This window comes from Kryptolebias marmoratus, linkage group LG14, assembly GCF_001649575.2.
Source record: "Kryptolebias marmoratus isolate JLee-2015 linkage group LG14, ASM164957v2, whole genome shotgun sequence".
Classification (NCBI taxonomy): domain Eukaryota; kingdom Metazoa; phylum Chordata; class Actinopteri; order Cyprinodontiformes; family Rivulidae; genus Kryptolebias; species Kryptolebias marmoratus.
The window spans coordinates 3779458-3797935 of record NC_051443.1 but is presented as its reverse complement, the minus strand read 5'-3'; the positions used below and the strand labels follow the sequence as shown (position 1 = coordinate 3797935).

The following is an 18478-nucleotide window of genomic DNA, read 5'->3' as shown; positions in this document are numbered from 1 at the left end:
GTAAACACTTTGTTTTAACACTGGATTTTAACTACTAATAATATACATCCCAGAGTTACATAAACAGAATGTGACTCTATAAGTGTAAAATTAACTCTGCTTTTGCACAAAGTCTGCTAACACCAAAACATTTAACACTTTTGAATTTGCTGTGTGTACTGTGTTGCTATAATGTGTTAATTATGTGTTATTATATGAATTTCTTTTGTTTGATTAGATCATTTATTGAATGGATCCTGTTAACGAGTTTGTTAATTTACAAATGTATTCTTATTTGCCTTTGTTTCTTCTGTAGCAGACCACACACACACACATTCCCATATACATACAAAACCCCATGCACATACAGACCTCCACCACAAGTAGGTCCACCTGTATATCTGCAAATCATCACTGTAAATGTGCAACTTCCACTTCAATAGATGGATGAGCATGTGCTGTTAAAGGAAATACATGTTGGCTTCTAAACCTCTAGTCTCTGATTCTTTGACGGGAATCACTTGTCCATGCTGGCCACTTCAACTAGTGTTAATGTAGGAGGGTTCTGCTACAGCAGTAAACCACATTTTTACTGAGTTGCTAAGGGGATCATGAGAGTTTGGTTCACCAGTCTACATATGTTTTGTGGAACTTGAGAAGGCAGATGACTGTTTCCCCAAAAGTATTCTGTGGGGGGTGCTGTAGGAAAATGGGCTGCCAGGGTCAGTTTCAAGACCTATCTGTCCATAACCGAAGCAGGAGCTGTGTCCACATAATGGGCACAAAGTCAAGCTCATTAACCTTGTTTGTGCTGTTCATGGACAGGATCTCCAGGTACAGTAGTGGAGAGGAGGGTGTCTGGTTTGGGAACCTCAGGGTCTTGTCTCTGCTTTTTTGCAGATGATGTGGATCTCTCGGCATCTTTAGTCTATGACCATGCACCATGCACTAGGGAAATTTGAAGCCTAGTGTGAAGCAGTGTGAAGAGAATCAGCTCCTCTGAGTCTAAAGCCATTTCTCAACTGGAAAAAGGTGGAGTGCTCCCTCAAGGTTAAAGAGAAGTCTCTGCCACAAGCAGAGGAGTTTAAGTATCTGGGAGTCTTGTTCACAAGTGATGGTAGCAGGGGTGGAAATTAGCACCCGCCACCGGCCAAATGCGGGTAAATATTTGAAGTGGTGGGTGAATTTGATCAACACACACGCCACTGTGGCGGGTTGGCAATTTGAACAGAAAAGGTGTTATTTGTCCTCATGACATATAGGGGGCGGTAATGTGCTTGAGTTGCTGCTGTTACGTCGAGCCGCGATCCCCCATCAGATACGGTTCCCCCTGCGTCTTCGTGCCACTTACGCGGCAAAAAGCACACGTTCATGTTCAACGCTCGTAACCGCCGCGCTGTGCTCGCGCTGCAAGGGAACTACGGAGACCGTGAAAGGTCAAACAACTTGTTTTGGCGAACTTAACCCACTGTTTTGCTAGTGTGATAGATAGACAGAAAGACTTTTATGGACAATATAGACAATGTGTGGACAAAAACAATTAATAATTTAAATAAATAATAACTTATCTATTAACAGAATTGTTTAGAGGGGCAAATATTTCTCATTAAAAAAACAAAAAAACACTATTTTAGGAGTAAAATGTGCTAATAATATCATAATACAGAGGAATAAACACAGTTAAGGACTTGTTGGTAAATTATTTTTGTCCTATGTTTTAGAGGGGAAAGACAGATTTTGTGCGTTTCAAAGTAGTTATTAAAGTATTACGTGATATTGTTTTTGTGTGTGTGAATGTACTTCTAACTAATGATTAATAATTTGACTTTTTTCTTTTTAGGCCTGTAAGTGAATCAGACCCAGAACGGGAAGCTGCTGGATGACCGATCGGAGCGGGTGGCAGCAGTGACATGTGCAAAGCTCCGGTGCTTTGTTTTTCTTGGCATCACCTTTCATTCGAGCCCTAACTGAGGCCTGTATGTTGAAGCATACAGGAGTTAGCTGGTGGCAAAGTCCAACTAACTGAAATTCCCAAGCAAATAGCACGGTTCGACTTCTTCTTCTTCTTCTTCTTCTTGTGAAGTTTTATGGCAGTTGGCAAGAAGCTGAAGGTGTGAACCAGAATTTCTCTCAGAAGTTAAATTCTATTGTAAAGCTGCGTTACTTTTTAAAAAACAAAATAATCTGGTAAATGTTACTTTTTGAATTAGCTTTAAATAATTCAACTGAATCAAATTTAACTTTTAATCTATTTACATTTTTAACTAACTGTTTTCTTCTGTCCTAATATTTTTTAACAGTATTTCTTCTTCTTCTGTTTTTTAATGTTAGAAAGTTAGAAAACAACTTCAGGTGCATTATTGCCACCTTCCAGATTGGAGTGTGGATCAGATATACTGCTTACTATATTCTTCCCAAAATACCCGTTCTTCTTAAAAATCTAAACATGCTACTAAAAACTATATCCCCAGATGAATTTTGAAACAGTTCCCTTATAGCTATTTTACTTGTATTACTTCTGCTTCTTCATTAGTTTTTAACGGCAGTCATGTGGTTTGACAAGCTTACTGTGATTGGGTTAGAAATAAGTTGTGTCCCACATGGGGGTGCTTTCTTATGATTGGCTGAAACAAGTAAGATACCTCATTGTTTGCTGATTAAAAAAAGACATTTGTAGATTGACACGTCAGGGGAGTCTTAAAATTCACACACAAATGCAGCGCAGCCCAGAGGCCAGAAGCAGCTTGTAAATCAGGATATATTTGTGTTTGCATCAAATATACAAGTGCGACTCTTGTTCTGTACATTTTGTGAATTCTGAGTTTTAGCTCCATATTTATGTGCAAGATTTGCCTTTTCAGTTAAACAAATATTTGTAGTTAAGAATATTTTTACTGCACATTTGAGTGATGGCTTATTCTTATTACTTTTCTTGAGAAATTACTAACATTAACTTTAATTTTTAGAAGAATATTCCAGCCTTTTTAAAGGTATTTACCCATGTTTTAGGTTCCTTTTTTAGGAATGTCACAGATTTTTGGGTGGTAATAAGTAAGATTTGAACTTCAGAAAAAGATAAACTTTGACAGCACCTTGCATACCTACCTACATCATGTATGAAGCGTTCAATTTTTGACTGCATGCCCCAGTATCTGAACTCCACTTTGCAGAGTTTGTAGGCACACATGACAATACTCTGGCCAGGATTCTGGTTGATCTCCTCAATCCAGTCCTCTGACAATGGACCTCGTTTGGTTTTGACTGACTGGTACAGTTTAGGGTCTTCTTCCGCCAGGTATTCATGTGGAGGGATGTAGTCCTTAACAATGTCAATGGGGTCTATATGAGGAAAAGCAGAGTCAATTGTTAATAAAGGCAGATCTGAGCAATAGCTCCATAAAACAGGACCCAGGAGTTCCATGGCCACCCTTAAAAATTTGCTGTCCCTCCTGGCCAGACAGTCTTATATGCATGTAGACCCCTGCTACATTTGTTCAATACTGTGACCTGTTTTTATCACAAAGCAGTATTTTTTAATGTTCTGATCAAATATGTATATAATCTAAGCCCACTGGAGCTGTTAATGTCAATTGTTTGATTTAAATAGCTAGGAATGCTTTTTGTTTACCTGATATATATGTGTGTGTGTGTGTGTGTTCCACATGGGCGGTTTCACTTTTCACTTCAAGCTCAGGTCCTCTACCAGAGGCCTGGGGGCTTGATGGTTCTGCACAGTATCTTAGCTGTTCCTATGACTGCACTCTTCTGGGCAGAGATCTCTGAGGTTGTTCCTAGGATCTGTTGGAGCCATTCCTCCAGTTTGGGGGTCACAGTACAGAGTGCTCCAATGATCATTGGCACCACTGAGGCCTTAAGTTTCCACAACTTCTCTATTTCTTCTTTCAGCCCTTAGTATTTCTCGAGCTTCTTGTGCCCCTTCTTCCTGATGTTACGGTCGCTTGAGATCACTATCTATCACCACTGCTTTTTTATGCATCTTGTTGATCCTTGATGATGATGATGCCAAAAAGAGGGTGATACTTGCACATCACTTTACTAGCTGTTTTAGCTCTGGTTAGGAAGGGCACCAGATCACCTTCTCTGATCAATAACATATTGATTGTACCCTACAGGAACTCAATCATTACATTACTCAATTTATTCATTCTTATCAGTTATCAGATCTCAACAGCTGAGGGCTGAATTCCTTCATTACAGGAAATTCTTCATCATGCTCTTCATACCAGTAAAAAGACCAAACTTGGCTTTTTAGATTTTATTACAAAAATACAATAAATCAATATAAAATCACAAAGACAATAAATCAGTACAACAAACATTTAAACTAAAACACAAAACTTAGGAATCATTTTAGAATGAAGCAAAACAGCAAAACTGTTTTACTCAGCTTTAAAAAAAATGAGATGAAGATAGAGGGAAATATCACAGGAAACAAACAAGACAAACTGAAGAGGAACTGAGCTGCAGTCACCAGCCAATACTTTTTCTTTAATTTGATATCAAACATTTGTTTCATAACATAGCCAGATACCCAGATTGCTGACACTGCAGTAACCCTGGGGTGTGTATCTGGGGTCTTATCTTACCCTGTTCAAAGTTCTGTTACATGGCAGTACAGTCTTCTGTCAGAAAATAAATAAATAAATAATTAAATAGTTTGTTGAGTGTTAGTTCAGTGATGGGGGACATCAGCATCCCAGTTGTTTTTTATTTGTGTAATAGATATGATTGCACCTAATTCTTAGGATTGGATTGTCTGTTTGATTTTGCTGTGATGTTGTTAAAGACTGATTATCAATGAATGCATGGCAGTTTAAAGCTCACAGTAACAGCAGATCTACTTATGTAAGGCTAACCAGAATCTTTACCAGAATCAGTCATCTGTTTAGATTGTTCAGTTTTGTAGACTCTCAATAATTCAACTTCTGTGCAGAAAGGCTATAATATAGCATAAGGCATATTATATTTTCTGTAACTTGAGTTGGTGGGCTACATGCATACTATTTTCTAACATTATGAATTCAAGAGAGGAGAAGAGAATCTTTAATGAGCTGAGGAGTGACTGTTCTTTTTAAGTTACATCAAGTGTAAAATAAGAAACCAAAGTGGACCTATATCACATGCAAATATCCAAACTCCCATATTGCAATATTTTTCAAACAGCCTAATTATGACAACGGCATAATAAAACTCCTACAATTCTGTGATGGCTTTTGGTTTTGGTGTGCCACAAAACAACAACAAAGAAAAACCTTCTAGAGGGTCCCCTGGATCTGAGCTGCAAGTGTGAACGGAAGAGATGAACAGCTGCCTCAAGAAAAGTGTATGACTCTGTGTGTGTGAGTCTTTTATATAATAAATCCCTGCAGGAACATGTCGGGAGCAGATTACAATTTGTTCTGCTCTCCAGTGAGTTTTAGTATACTGAGGCTCAAGGCTTTACAGCTTGTATGCCTCTTTATTACACTACCAGAGCTGTAACTACAAACAATGCTGTGCAAATTTGCTTGCCAATCAGTCAGGATCCCAAAGGCACAATTCAAAACTAATGATCCAGAGAGACTATGTCTAAATAAATAAATCTGAGAAACTCACCTACAGTCCTCTGTCTCTTCTCAGCAGAGGACAGACTGAAGACATCTGCCTGATTTCCTGTGTCAGGTTTATAATACGTCTCAATATCTATAGAGAATTTCTCTACAAATGGACAAGTATACCTGAAACACACACAAAAACAGTGTATTAGAATGAACATGAAATAAAATATAACTAGAATTTAGCAAACAAAAAGAAGCAGAAAAGGTTAAAATAATTATGTAAATTCACTGAATCCAATTTTTGTAAAATTTAAATGCACAACATAAATTATTGACAACCATTTTTACTGAATGTTAAAAAGCACTTTCAGCTTTTTAAAGTAAAGAATTTGCTCTTTTTATTACCTTGTCAGAAAATAATTAGAGAAATAAGTATTAAACCATTAATAAAACTAAAAAACAAAACCTGAAAAGAAAACCAGTTTAACAATTGTAGTTATAACTGAAAATGTTTTCTTACATATTTATGACTTGCCAGTTTTGGCTCGTGATATATCATTTACTGCTTTAACCCTCTAAAATGTAAGGTGCTTTTTAAAACTTCAATTTTGATATGCATTTACTGACTATAATGAGCTGATTTTTTTAATGGGCCTCTGTTTAGATGTAGCAACATCCTGTGTGCCAATCATCTAGGTAAAGTAGGATAACAAAAACCATCAAATGAGTGTTTTTTATGTACTGCTTAAACAAAACTTAAAAATGTAAATTTTGCATACCTGTTTACAATTCACAAAGCCCTCGCAAATGAGGATGTGTGTGCTTGCTCAGGATGGGAGACTGAATTGAAGTGAGGATTCAAGGCAATGTGCTGGCTTTCTTAGATAGATAACTTTTACTAACTTTTTATAATCTTTGTGAAGGTTTTTGTACAGTGCCCAAGACTTTTGTACTGATGACAATTCACTGAAAAGAATTTAATTGTACTGTGTCTCAATCTGAGCTGTGAATCAAACATCTCTCTGTGCTGACAGTCTGCTCACATTTAAATGACATCCCATAATTACATTTAGAGGAAAACAAACTTATTAATTACTGTCAGAACTAAAAACATCTGATTCTAATAAACCAAGGTTTTCAGCCTAGAGTTAATTTGAAGTTTTTACAATCTCCTGAAAGATGAAACAGAAGAACAGAAGCAGTCTGCTGAAGTGCTGTCTTCACAAAAAGAGGACAAGCGTGTGAGAAAAGGTACAATTCATCCTCTCTTCCCATGATGAATGTCTGACATTATTGCATCTACAAAGAAATTGTCAAAGTGTGAAAAATACCATGGTTGCTGTTATGCTGGAAATAAAAAAAGACTTGTTATTAAAAGAAACTTAACATTAGAGATCTCACTATATCATTTACTGGACTAGGACTTTTTTTATTGAATGGACTAGGACTTTACAAAATATAAAAAATATCAAGAGAGCTAAGGATCAGAGTGAAGCTTTCTCGGTCCTCATTGTGTTGGACATGTAAGATCAAAGAGGGCACACTCATCCACATGATCTGGAGCTGCTCCAAGATCCAGGACTTCTAGGGGGAAATCCATCGATGTGCTATACAAATTACTAAACAAAATAAACCTTTTTCTTTTATTTTTCTTTTTATGTTAGGAGACCCATCTGCTCTTGATACCCAACCTTCCCCCGATGCAGAGTGGGTTCAGATGGTTCATATGGTGGGGCGTAAACTTATCTTATCGCACTGGAAATCTCCTTCTGCTCCACTCGTTGCTATGTGGCACCAGGAGCTTAGTAAACTTGCAGCATTTGTTATGATTCTGGCCCGTCTGCCTATTTTGTTTTTCTCCTGAGCTCTCCTTCTCTGTAATCAAGTCCATCTATTCCACCTGTGTGCTGCTCATGCCATGCACCTGTTGTCTTGCGGTCAAATACAGCTCCCTGGCAGGCAGACTGTGCCAGATTTTTTGAAAACCCTGTGTGAGTAGAGGTCTAGCATTGCCTGCCTGCCTGCCTGCCTGCCTGCCTGCCCGCCCGCCCTTGACCACGACCATGTTTTTGTCGCCTAATTCTCTGCCTTGCCTTGCCCCTGTCGGATAACTTACTGGCTTCTGCTGTATAGATGTCGACCCTGTTTCTGTCCCACGACTCCTGTTTCTCACCTAGCCCACAGATCTGTCTACTCAAACCAACCCCTATGGTTCTGACCAAGTTTGTTTTTTTGACCTCCGACTTCTGCCACAGCCCCAGAGTTCATTAATCCAACTCTCTACGCCACTGGGAGGAGCTGTGTGTCTGATTCCCCTGAACTACTCAGATTCTGAAAAGGTTAGTGGCTTTATTTATGGTTTCATTGAAACTTGACTCCCGTCAGCCACAAACTTGTCTCTCCCTCCTCAGAGGCTCTTGAATCGACTGTTGGCCATTTGCTACTATATCATTTGGCTTCAATAAATCTTTTAATGCTCTCTAATTGTGTCTGGTTGAAATTTTGGGTCCTCAGTTTTCTTGTAACAGCATTAGAGAACCTCTCATTTAAACTTTTGGACAGACTGAATTGTTTTCATCTGAAATGGGACCCCTATCTTGCAAAATCATAAGATCAGGTATTCACTGGAGACCCCCCCCCTTATCATTATTATTATGTGTGTGACTTTTCTGTGCCGCTCTATTGCCATTGCACTTAACCTAATCTTGCATTACGTCACTTTCAAGCAAATTTATTTTAATATTATGCTATGGAAAAAACAATAAAGTTGAACTAAAAAAAAAAAAAATTGGGACATTTTCACAAATATGGCTTTACACCCATTGGTCAACAAACACATGTCAAAGTACAACCCTAGAGAAAGTGTTGTGCTACTTCAACACACCCAGCCTAGAGTCACAAAGCCAGGCACACATTTGTAGTCAAAAAATTATTTATTTCCACATTTTCTTTTTCCAAGACACCGCCGCTGTTGGCACCATTCACAAAGGTCAGCACCTCCACGATCCAGCTGCTACTGCAGGGATATACTGATCAAAGAAATCACCAGCAGCTGTGTCAAATCAGTGCCTCCTAGCTAGGGTTTGGCATCGTTTGAATATCGTTTCGATTACAATTTCTAACAATTCTCGATTTTGATTATTTTAAGACAGTGTTTCTCAGCCTTTTTTGGGCCAGCACTCCTATTGCCAGATGATGGCAGAACAGTACAGAACAGTAGCTAAAAGCTAAATTTAGCAAAAACCAGTAGCTAATAGCTAAAAATGAAGCTAGTACGTTAGAAAATATTTCAAAGAGCACAAAGTTTTTGGGGGTTTCAAGAGATCTCAATACATTTCTTTGAGAAAATATGTGAAATACATTAGACGTAATGTTCTGAGTGAACTGAATATTTTGATGCCTGAGTGGCTTAAATAGCTGAACGAATGCTGAAGTAGTCACTCATTGTCACTCAATGTGAAGTACTGGTAATTTTTACAATAGGTAAATGTTTGACAAGCAGCAGAGAGGTCACAATATGAATTGTGAATGTGTCATGAGTCATTGTTGTTTTACGATGGTTGGTTGCCTCACCGGGTTCGGGTATAGGGATAAGCATTCCAGGATTCCTCCTCCACTCGAAGGGCAGCTTGAGGCAGAATGGCACAGAACCAGGACGGGATGTGTTTGCCAATGTGGTAGACTTTGTGAGTGTACTGACCCAAGCCTCCGGGGCCATCCTCGTAAGGCTTGTTTTCCAGAATCTCCACACCATTGCCCTCGCCACAGCTCTCCTCTCTGCTCTTTTTCTGCAGGATGACAGACTTATGTTCAGATGTATTCAGAGTATGAAAAACAGTGCTTTTTCACAGATGAAAAAAGGCGACGCATTGTTTTTTGCATTATTTTAAAGGATTTGTGTGGCTTTTCAGTAATCTTCCTTTTGACAAAAAATGCATAAGATGCTTTTCTTTCATTGGTTAATTAAACTAAACAAGCCCTAGGGGCTGAACCAGGTATAAAATGTCTGTATCTATCATCATAACTCTCTAAGCTGTCCCTGACACTCTCCCAACTATTCCTAAACAATCTTAAGGACAAACACTATACGCAGCTGATCACACAAAACCTGCTGAACAAGGTCTCCCTTTAAGTTGTTTGTGGTGGGTACCAATGCAGACAGCATTGGGGCCCTGTTATCTTGCTGATGACAAGCAATGAGTGAAAGCATGTCAGCCTTTTCCTCTTCTCATCAATTTATGTGATTTAAGTAACTGAACTTTTATTTTAGCTCCTTTTGTAGGAAACATACCTCATGACATAGAGAGTGCCATGGATTTTGCAAACAAAGTTCAGCATTTGAAGCTGTCTCCAGATGAAACCCTTGTGTCATTTGATGTCACCTCTTTTTTTATTTGTATACCCACATCAGAAACCATAAGAAAACGGCTTTAACAAGAGAATGATCTCAACAACAGGACCAATTTCACCCTGGACCAGATTTGTACTCTGCTGAACCTCTGTCTTTTCTCCACTTATTTCAAAAAATAATGACAGTTTTTAAAAGAAAAAAGCATGGGTATGTCATGGGCTCTCCACTTTCACCAATTGTGGCCAATATGGAAGAAGCAGAAAACACTGGTTCAGATATGTGAATGATACCTGGGTCAAAATCCAATCTAAGTAGAACTGTTCACCAGACACATCAACTCTGTTGACAATAATGTCAAGTTTACTAAAGAGAATGCTAATGACAACAAGCTGCCTTTTTTGAACTGTTTGGTGCACATGGAAAGAGATGGAAGATTCAACATTGAGGCTTACAAGAAACCAACCCACACAGATCAGTACCTTTTGTGTTTGACTCTCACTACCTATTGGAACACAAACTTTCTGTCATTAGAACTCTACACCATCGAGCGGAATATGTCCCCACAAGGACAGGAGGGAAGGAAGAAGCACGAAAACACATCAAAATACCTCTCCAAACTTGATTATCCTAACTGGGCTTTTGTCAAGTCAGCGAGGAGATTTAGAAAATACTCCACAGAACAAGGAGAAAAATAAAAACATGCAAAAACAATGTCTTCCCTTAATTTGCTGTAGTATCTGAGAAACTTAGAAGGATTTTCTCCATACATGACATCTCAGTGCATTTCAAATCTAATAGGATTCTCAGACAGAGGCTGGTCCATCAAGAGGACAAAACATCCAAATACAAACTGAGAGGTGTGGTGTCTGCAGTTTACGAATGCAAAGAATGTTCAGAACTCTATATTGGAGAAACTAAATAGCTTCTTCACAGATGCATGGCTCAACATGGAGAGTCAGCTTTTTAGGACATGACTCAGCTGTGCACCTACACCTTAAGGTTCAGGGACACTCTTTTGAGGACCAAAATGTTCATATTTTGGACAGAGAAGACAGATGGCTTGAGAGGGGGGTGAAGGAAGCCATTTTCGTCAAACAAGAAAAACAACTTTCAACAGAGGAACTCGCAGATTTAAGGTGAAATGACAAGTGTTTTCAAGCTAACATAAATCAAATGAAAGTCATAAAATGTGCTAGTTTCCACAGTCCTGCATTTTAAAACTGACACAAATTTAAACTAATAACAGAAAATCAAAAAAATTACTAGGGTCTCCTCAGCATTTTCTGTGATCACTCAGTGTGATGAATTGAGTGCAAAACAGGAATACAAACAAGGCAGTAAATGCCAAATACAGATGGTGTGGGAGAGAAATGGTTCAGTGTGTTACAATTATTTGTGTAAACCAAAAGTTGTCATTCTTTATCTTCCCAAAGGACAAGAAAGTTTGTTGGATGTGGTTAGTTTAGTTCCTAGTGAAAATTACAACCCAAAGTCGGGTGACTGACTGTGCAGCTAACATTTTGAAGAGGACCACCTGAAATACAAACCTTCAATAGAAGAACCACCGCTTCCTGCTGTCAGACCAGCACCGACCGCCTCTAGCGGTCTGGATAAGAAAGTCCTTGCAGACTTGTGTGACATCATTGTAAAGTTTGAGCATTCCCCTTGTGAAATGTGGAGCTTGAGTACCGACATCATGTATTATTAATAAAACTTTCTTCTTTTTCTGCTTCCATTTTCACTGATAAACACTGCGACAGTAACCTATTGCAATGTTTATCAATGAAAGTTATAGGCACACACACACACACACATATATATATATATATATATATATATATAATTTTATATAGGCCAGATTGAGATGGTTTGGACATGTGAAGAGCAGGGACAGCAGGTATACTGCTAGAAGGATGCTATAGATGCAGCTGCCAGGAAAAAGACAAAGAGGAGCTATATGGATGTAGTTAGAGAGAGGACATGAAGGTAGAGTGAGGACAGAGGACACAAAAGAGATTTAGATGGAGGAGGATGACTTGCTGTGGTGAACCATAAAAAGGGAACAGCCAAAATAAAAGAAGAATTCTTTGCCTAAACCAGGGCAATTTCATATTGCTGAAATTGTGAAGTATTCTTCCAATGTTAGCCTCAGAGTCACTATTTTTTATGGAGTCATTAGCTTTGTCACTCATAAATTTGCCAAAAACTACAGTTCAGACATCATTACAAAAACATTAACCATGAGTTCTGTAATGTCATCAGAAAAAGGATGAAGCGAGAGAAAATAGCGAAGATAGCAAGAATTTTAAACATGATCTGTTGCTATAAAACAGCTGTGAAGCTTTGTTTGTTCACATTCACCAAGGAGCATTCACCTAAACAAGCCACAAAAATTGCATATTATTTTAATGTTTGTTCATTTTATAGATGGAAATCTAACAGTTTGATACCCTTTTTACTGAAAAAGGGTGTTTGGGTTTGGGTTACCCAGGAGGATTGGGTTACTTGCAGGTTGACAGAGAGGGTTTGAAGGCTGAGGGCGCCTAGGGGGGCTGTTTGGTGCTAGGGTTCCTGTCTGGGTTCTGGGGTTGGGGAGGGTCCTACTGCCCTTTCACCTTGGTCCTTCTCGGTTCTGCTGCTGTGGTGGACTGGTGCCTGCCCCGTGTGTTGGGGGCTCTGGGGGGGCCTCTCCTGCTTGGTGCTGGGCGGTCTCTCTGCTGGGGGTTGGTGTGGGCACCAGGACGTTGGGGGGCGGGTCCGGGGCTTAGCCTGCGTGGCAGGAAGTGATGGCGTGGCTGGGTTGGGGGGGCTGGTGCCCTGTGTCTCTCTCCATACCTCTTTGTGGCCCTGTGCTTCGCTGGCGACCTACCTCTGTGCGGATGCACAGCTGCCTTGGGGTAGTGCCCAGTGTCTATTTGCCTGGGACTGGGGCTGGATCCACCTTTCCTCTCTGCTCTTGGGTGCTGTAGATGACGGGTCTTCTACTGTTCGCTGTGCATCTCCAGGTAGCATGCTAGCACATATACACCCACATAACATGAACACAGTGCTTTTTTTCTTATTAATATTTTATCTTTATTTTCTTTCTATTAGGAGGAGTGTATATATATATATATATATATATATATATATATATATATATACACACACACACATACACACATACATCCGGACCTCAGTATTTTTCTGCTGTGTATATTATAAAAAATTAATAAAAACAAGGCTTTTGAACGGCGTGGTTCTCTGCGTAGCTCCACCAGTTTACTGTAGGAGGCGCTGCAACTGTGTGCAGCTGCAGCCAAACTCAATGTCTACGAAGAAGAGTGCAGCTTTGCTACCGTACTGCTAAAATAAAGACCAGTAGAAGAAGAGCGCCACTTACGGTGAAACACAACTGAGGTAACTTACTGAAAATATTCTCCTTCAATTCCACGAAGCTGAAGTTGGTTTCCGATTGCAGCTTCGTAAAATGGCTAAAGGGCGATTCCACCTAATTTTTCACTACCTTCAGCATCTTTAATCTACTCTAGTTAAAAAACTACAACACCTAGACACTTCAAACCTGAACCAGATTATTCTGCACCGATTGCAGAACATTTAAAACCAAGTGAGTGATTTGTGAAACCTTAATCTAACTTGTGAAACCTCAATAAAGGGGGATTTTAGCACTTTTTTTTTACATCCGGACCACACTAGAACTGGTCCAGCCCTAAAACTACAACACCTCACTGGTATTTGATAAAAAGGTGAAATCTATGCTAAAATCTTGTGTTTAGAATCAACATTCATATAAACTAATTCATGTCATTTCAGTGGGTCATCATGGTTGTGCCCTGAGTCCTCTGTTCCTTAAGATGATGCTGATCCCCATGGATTTACAAACACACAAAAATATATGTCATATACACATTCAAGTCACTTGTTTTAAATAAATGCTTCTATTTTAATTAGGTTTTGGTTTTCATTGTAACTGATGTGCAGGGGGATAATGAGTGGTTAACCTCAGTATTTTTTAAAGTCTGGCTACGGTCCTGCCCACACACACACACACACACACACACACACACACACCTTCAAGCACCGATTCACAAAAAAGTTGTTGAACATCATACAAACAGGTTGCTATTACAAAAATGTGGCCTGCCTACTCTGATGCCAGATTCAGTCTTGATTCATTAAGGTAAATCATGCACTTAGGATTCTCATTTTGAGATATCCTAATTGGCTGGCACTTGTAGGCAGCCATCTTCTCTATATGGTATGTCCGATATGCCATAACAGGACAAAAAAAAAAGGTAAAAAAATTTTGGGGAATCAATTTGATTCAAGATGGCCAGCATCTAAGAAAAACAAAACAAAATAAAACACCAAAAAAGCTATCACTCAGTCAATTTTACAGATATTTAAAATTTGGTGACGTAGAAGCTGAGACTGATCAGCAATACATATTTTAAACAATAGCAAATTGTGCAAGGTCTTTGTTTATGATTTTACCATTACCTATTTGGAATCAACTCTGTCTGTTAGGAAATTATCTTATGAACCACTAAACAGATTTTAATGGAAGTTTCAGGAAATCATCTTAAATGTACATCTAAAGTTGATTAACTTTTAGATTCAATCCAATTCAAGTATAGTCAACTTAAAAATACAGTCAACTTAAAAAAAAAATGGCTTGTCAAGTGGGTGGAGATGAATACAGACCTGGAATGCAGACTTGACTTGGAGCTTCAGGAACCAAGTAATTTTCTCAGTATTACTTAACACAGAAACTCACCAAATGGAGCTATACCACACCAAACACATAGGAAAATAGAGGATCAAGCAAACCAGTAAGTTAAACTAATGCTTTCACACTGAGGGATGAAACCTAGGGAGCCTATAAAAGTGGAGAACTGATCAACTGAAAAGTAACATCTGAGCTAATTGGAACCAGGGACAGGTGTGTACGAATGAGGCAGGCAACTGAGGGAAAACTAACCAAGGGAAATACCTAAAACACAAAGCATACATAGAATTATTTACAATAAATACAATACAAAACCAAATCCTGACATTACTCCAAAGACCGCCTCAGGTCTTTCCTAACCAAACGGAAGCCTGGAATGTGCAGAATCTGGGGGCTTGCAGCAAGTACATAAGGGACCTAAAACACTGACAGCACATAGCCTAAATGTACGTAAAGCTGAATGGCTGCAGGAACCTGGAGGACAGGCAGGGGACTCTGGAGGTTTTGGAATGAATCAGAAGGCCAAGGCTCAGGAACAGAATCACAAGGGCCAGGTTCAGGAACAGGTGACTCTGGTGACACCTCTGTAACTACCAACTGTGGCTGTGAACTGGAAGTGACTGCCCGGGAGCATGACATTGTCCAGAAATGTCTTGGTACGCTGAAGCATTAAGAGTTCTTTCATTGGGACGAAGCAGCAAAGCCTAACTCATTATAACAAATGTCTATCACAGAATGCTGTTACCAAATTTAAAGAATCTCTTCCATTATTATTTTCCTCTGTCTTACAGAATAGTGCGATAGAGAGCAGAAAATTAATTCAGAATAATGTACTTTAAAACAGGCATCTTGAAAGTTGGACAGAAAATGGCGCTCCACTAATACTGAAAAAATTTATTTAACCTGGAGAGATGGCCTGCTAACATATAAGAAAGCCTTTTTTGGGAGCTAGAACTGTATATTTAGAAGAGAATAAAAACAACTCCAGGTTTCAGTTTAGTACTGTAGCTCGACTAATTAAGAGTCTTATCTCTGTTGAGCCATGTATCCCTATAACTAAGTAGTGATGATTTCATGAGAGTCTTTATAAATAAAATTAATTCAATTAGAGAGGAAATTCATACTATCCTTCCTACTTTTGCCTCTGATTCCCTGTCAGATGAGGCAGCTTTAGAAGTGTCACTAGAACCTAATTTGAGCTTTCAGAATTGTCAAAAATATTAGCTTCATCCAAACCATCAACATGTTTGCTAACTACGGAGCTTAACATACTGTATATCGGTATTGTTCCAGATTCCAGGACAGTTTTTGATCAATAAAGCAGTAAGTGAGTGAAATTTTAATGTATATAAGTAGGACTACTACTTGTCAGACAACGGGACAACCTTGTATCGTTTCTGCTTCAGCACGGAGGAGCTGTTTAAGCAGAGGGGAATGAAAACAGAAACTAATAGAAAACTAATAGAGATTAGATAACAACATTAAAAAAATTCAGTTTGGGAAAAAAAAAGCAAGACAAGAAACTGAAATAAATAACAAAACACATTGGGCTCCAGTCAACACAGGCAGCATGAGACTATGAGGAAATAAGAGAGGATAGACTGACAAGGAAAAAAGAAGAGGCAGGATTGAAGAAAATGTATACAGGTACAGAAACACAAATAGAAGAGGAATAACTATAAAGTTTGGTGGTCAGTTCAGTGTCAGGAGGCTTTTCCCAAGGGGACATGTAACACTAAGGTAATGTGTCAACAATTAATTTTTGGTTTTGTTTTTTTTTTTTTCTCTTCTATGTTAAAGTTTGATGCTGTTCTGAATGGACCATATTCACCTCCACTACAAGTATAGCAAACCAGGCAGCTTTTCTTTATTATAGGGACATTTATTACAGTACGCTAAAAGGTTGCATTGTGCCCCTGTTTATATTTTTAACAGAGTAATTCTGTAAGGACCAAATCTTTCTGGTGGTCTAGCTGTCTGATTTACATATTTTGCTTAATTGGGGGTTTGAATATTGCAATAGTTCCCTTTAAGAAAAAGAGACCTGCAGAAAAAATTGTTACCAATAAAATAATTTAATACACATGCATGGATGTGTGTTCTATATAATTGTTCTTTATAACTGTTATAATTGTTTTCCCTGAATTAAATTAAATTATATATATCTCCTTGCTTACAATTTTGTACTACATCATAATATTAAACTTTAAAAGCTGTGTGAGCTTCGTGCTAATATTCTGTCCTAAAATCCGGTCATGTGTGTCCTTTTTTTTCTCAACACCTACCCCTTTAGTGGTCTCTGCATGCCCCTGTAGGGGACTGTGATAAAGTAAAGATTTAGCTCAATCTGCTGACTTTTACTAATTGCCTTTTACATAAATGTAAATGTTTTTGTACAGTGCCTTGAGACAACCTTTGTTGTGACTTGGTGCTATATAAATAAAATGAGTTGAACTGAACTGCTGAAAAACAACCCCACACCATAGTCCCCCTTCTACCAAACTTTACACTTGGTGCACTGCAGTTAGAGAAGTACCGTTCTCCTGGCAACAGCCAAACTCAGACTCTTTTATCGGATTGGCAGACAGAGAAGCATGATTTGTCACTCCAGAGAACACATCCCCACTGCTTTAGAGTCCAGTGGCAGCGTGTTTTACACCACTGCATCCGACGCTTTGCATTGCACTTGGTGATGTATGGCTTGGATGCAGCTGTTCGGCCATGAAAACCCATTCCATGAAGCTCTCCACAAACTGCTCTTGAGCTAATCTGAAGGCTGCTTGAAGTTTGGAGGCCTGTAGCTATTGACTTAAACGTTGGTGACCTCTGTGCACTAGGCGCCTCAGCATCCACTGAGCCCAGTCTGTGATTTTACATGGCCTACCAGTTTGTGGTTGAGTTGCTGTTCTTTCGCAATCACTTCCATTTTGTTATAATACCACTAACAGTTAGTCTTGTAGTATTTAGTAGTGAGAATATCTCATGACTGGACTTATTGCACAGATGGCATCCTATCACAGTACCACACTGGAATTCACTCAGCTCCAGAGAGTCACCCATTCTTTCACAAATGTTTGTAGAAGCAGTCTGCATGCCTAGGTGCTTGATTTTATACACCTGTGGCCATGGAAGTGATTGGAACACCTGAATTCAATGATAGGATAGGTGAGTGAATACTTTTGGAACTGATAAACTGAAAAGCAACACGTGCTAATTGGAACAGGGGACAGGTGTGCACAAACAAGGCAGGCAACTGAGAAATACCTAAGTTACAAAGGATAATGAATCCCAACATGGATATAATTCAGTCACTTGTACAGATACTTTGCCAAGAATTCAAACTAAATTTGGGGTATCAAAGTTTCCATAGTTCCCACACTCTTCCCATATAACCCCTCTCTCTATGCTTGCTCGTATAGTAACATTCCAACACTGTCAAGTTCTCTGACCTAGTCCATGAATTTCTTGTTTCAGTATTTTACTTCTCATCAGAATGTCTATATATATATATAAAATGGCAAACCAACCGGACATTGTGGTGGTGGATAAACAACAAAGGAAAGCAGTTGTGGTGGATGTAGCAATACCGAGTGATTGCAACATCAGGAAAAAGGAGCACGAGAAACTGGAGAAATACCAGGGCCTCAGAGAGGAACTGGAGAAGGCCTGGAAGGTAAAGACCACAGTGGTGCCTGTGGTCATCGGGGCCCTAGGGGCAGTCACCCCCAAACTGGAGCAGTGGCTACAACAGATCCCAGGAACAACATCAGACATCTCAGTCCAGAAATGTGCAGTTCTAGGCACAGCCAAGATACTGCGCAGTATATATATATATATATATATATATATTTAAATACTTAA

The 18478-nt window shown here is 39.0% G+C and overlaps 1 protein-coding gene across 3 annotated transcripts in view; it reads right to left on the bottom strand.

Annotated features, from left to right (window-relative positions):
- The window catches only part of LOC108248168 (membrane-associated phosphatidylinositol transfer protein 2), a 140378-nt gene that overhangs the window by 71431 nt on the left and 50469 nt on the right, over nucleotides 1-18478 (bottom strand). For all 3 annotated transcript variants that reach the window (XM_017436750.3, XM_037979581.1, XM_037979582.1), the window contains 3 exons: nucleotides 9111-9325; nucleotides 5596-5717; nucleotides 3085-3318 (listed from right to left, as the gene is read on the bottom strand). In XM_017436750.3, the coding sequence (XP_017292239.1) occupies nucleotides 3085-3318; nucleotides 5596-5717; nucleotides 9111-9325 (571 nt within the window). The remainder of the gene's footprint in view (nucleotides 1-3084; nucleotides 3319-5595; nucleotides 5718-9110; nucleotides 9326-18478) is intronic.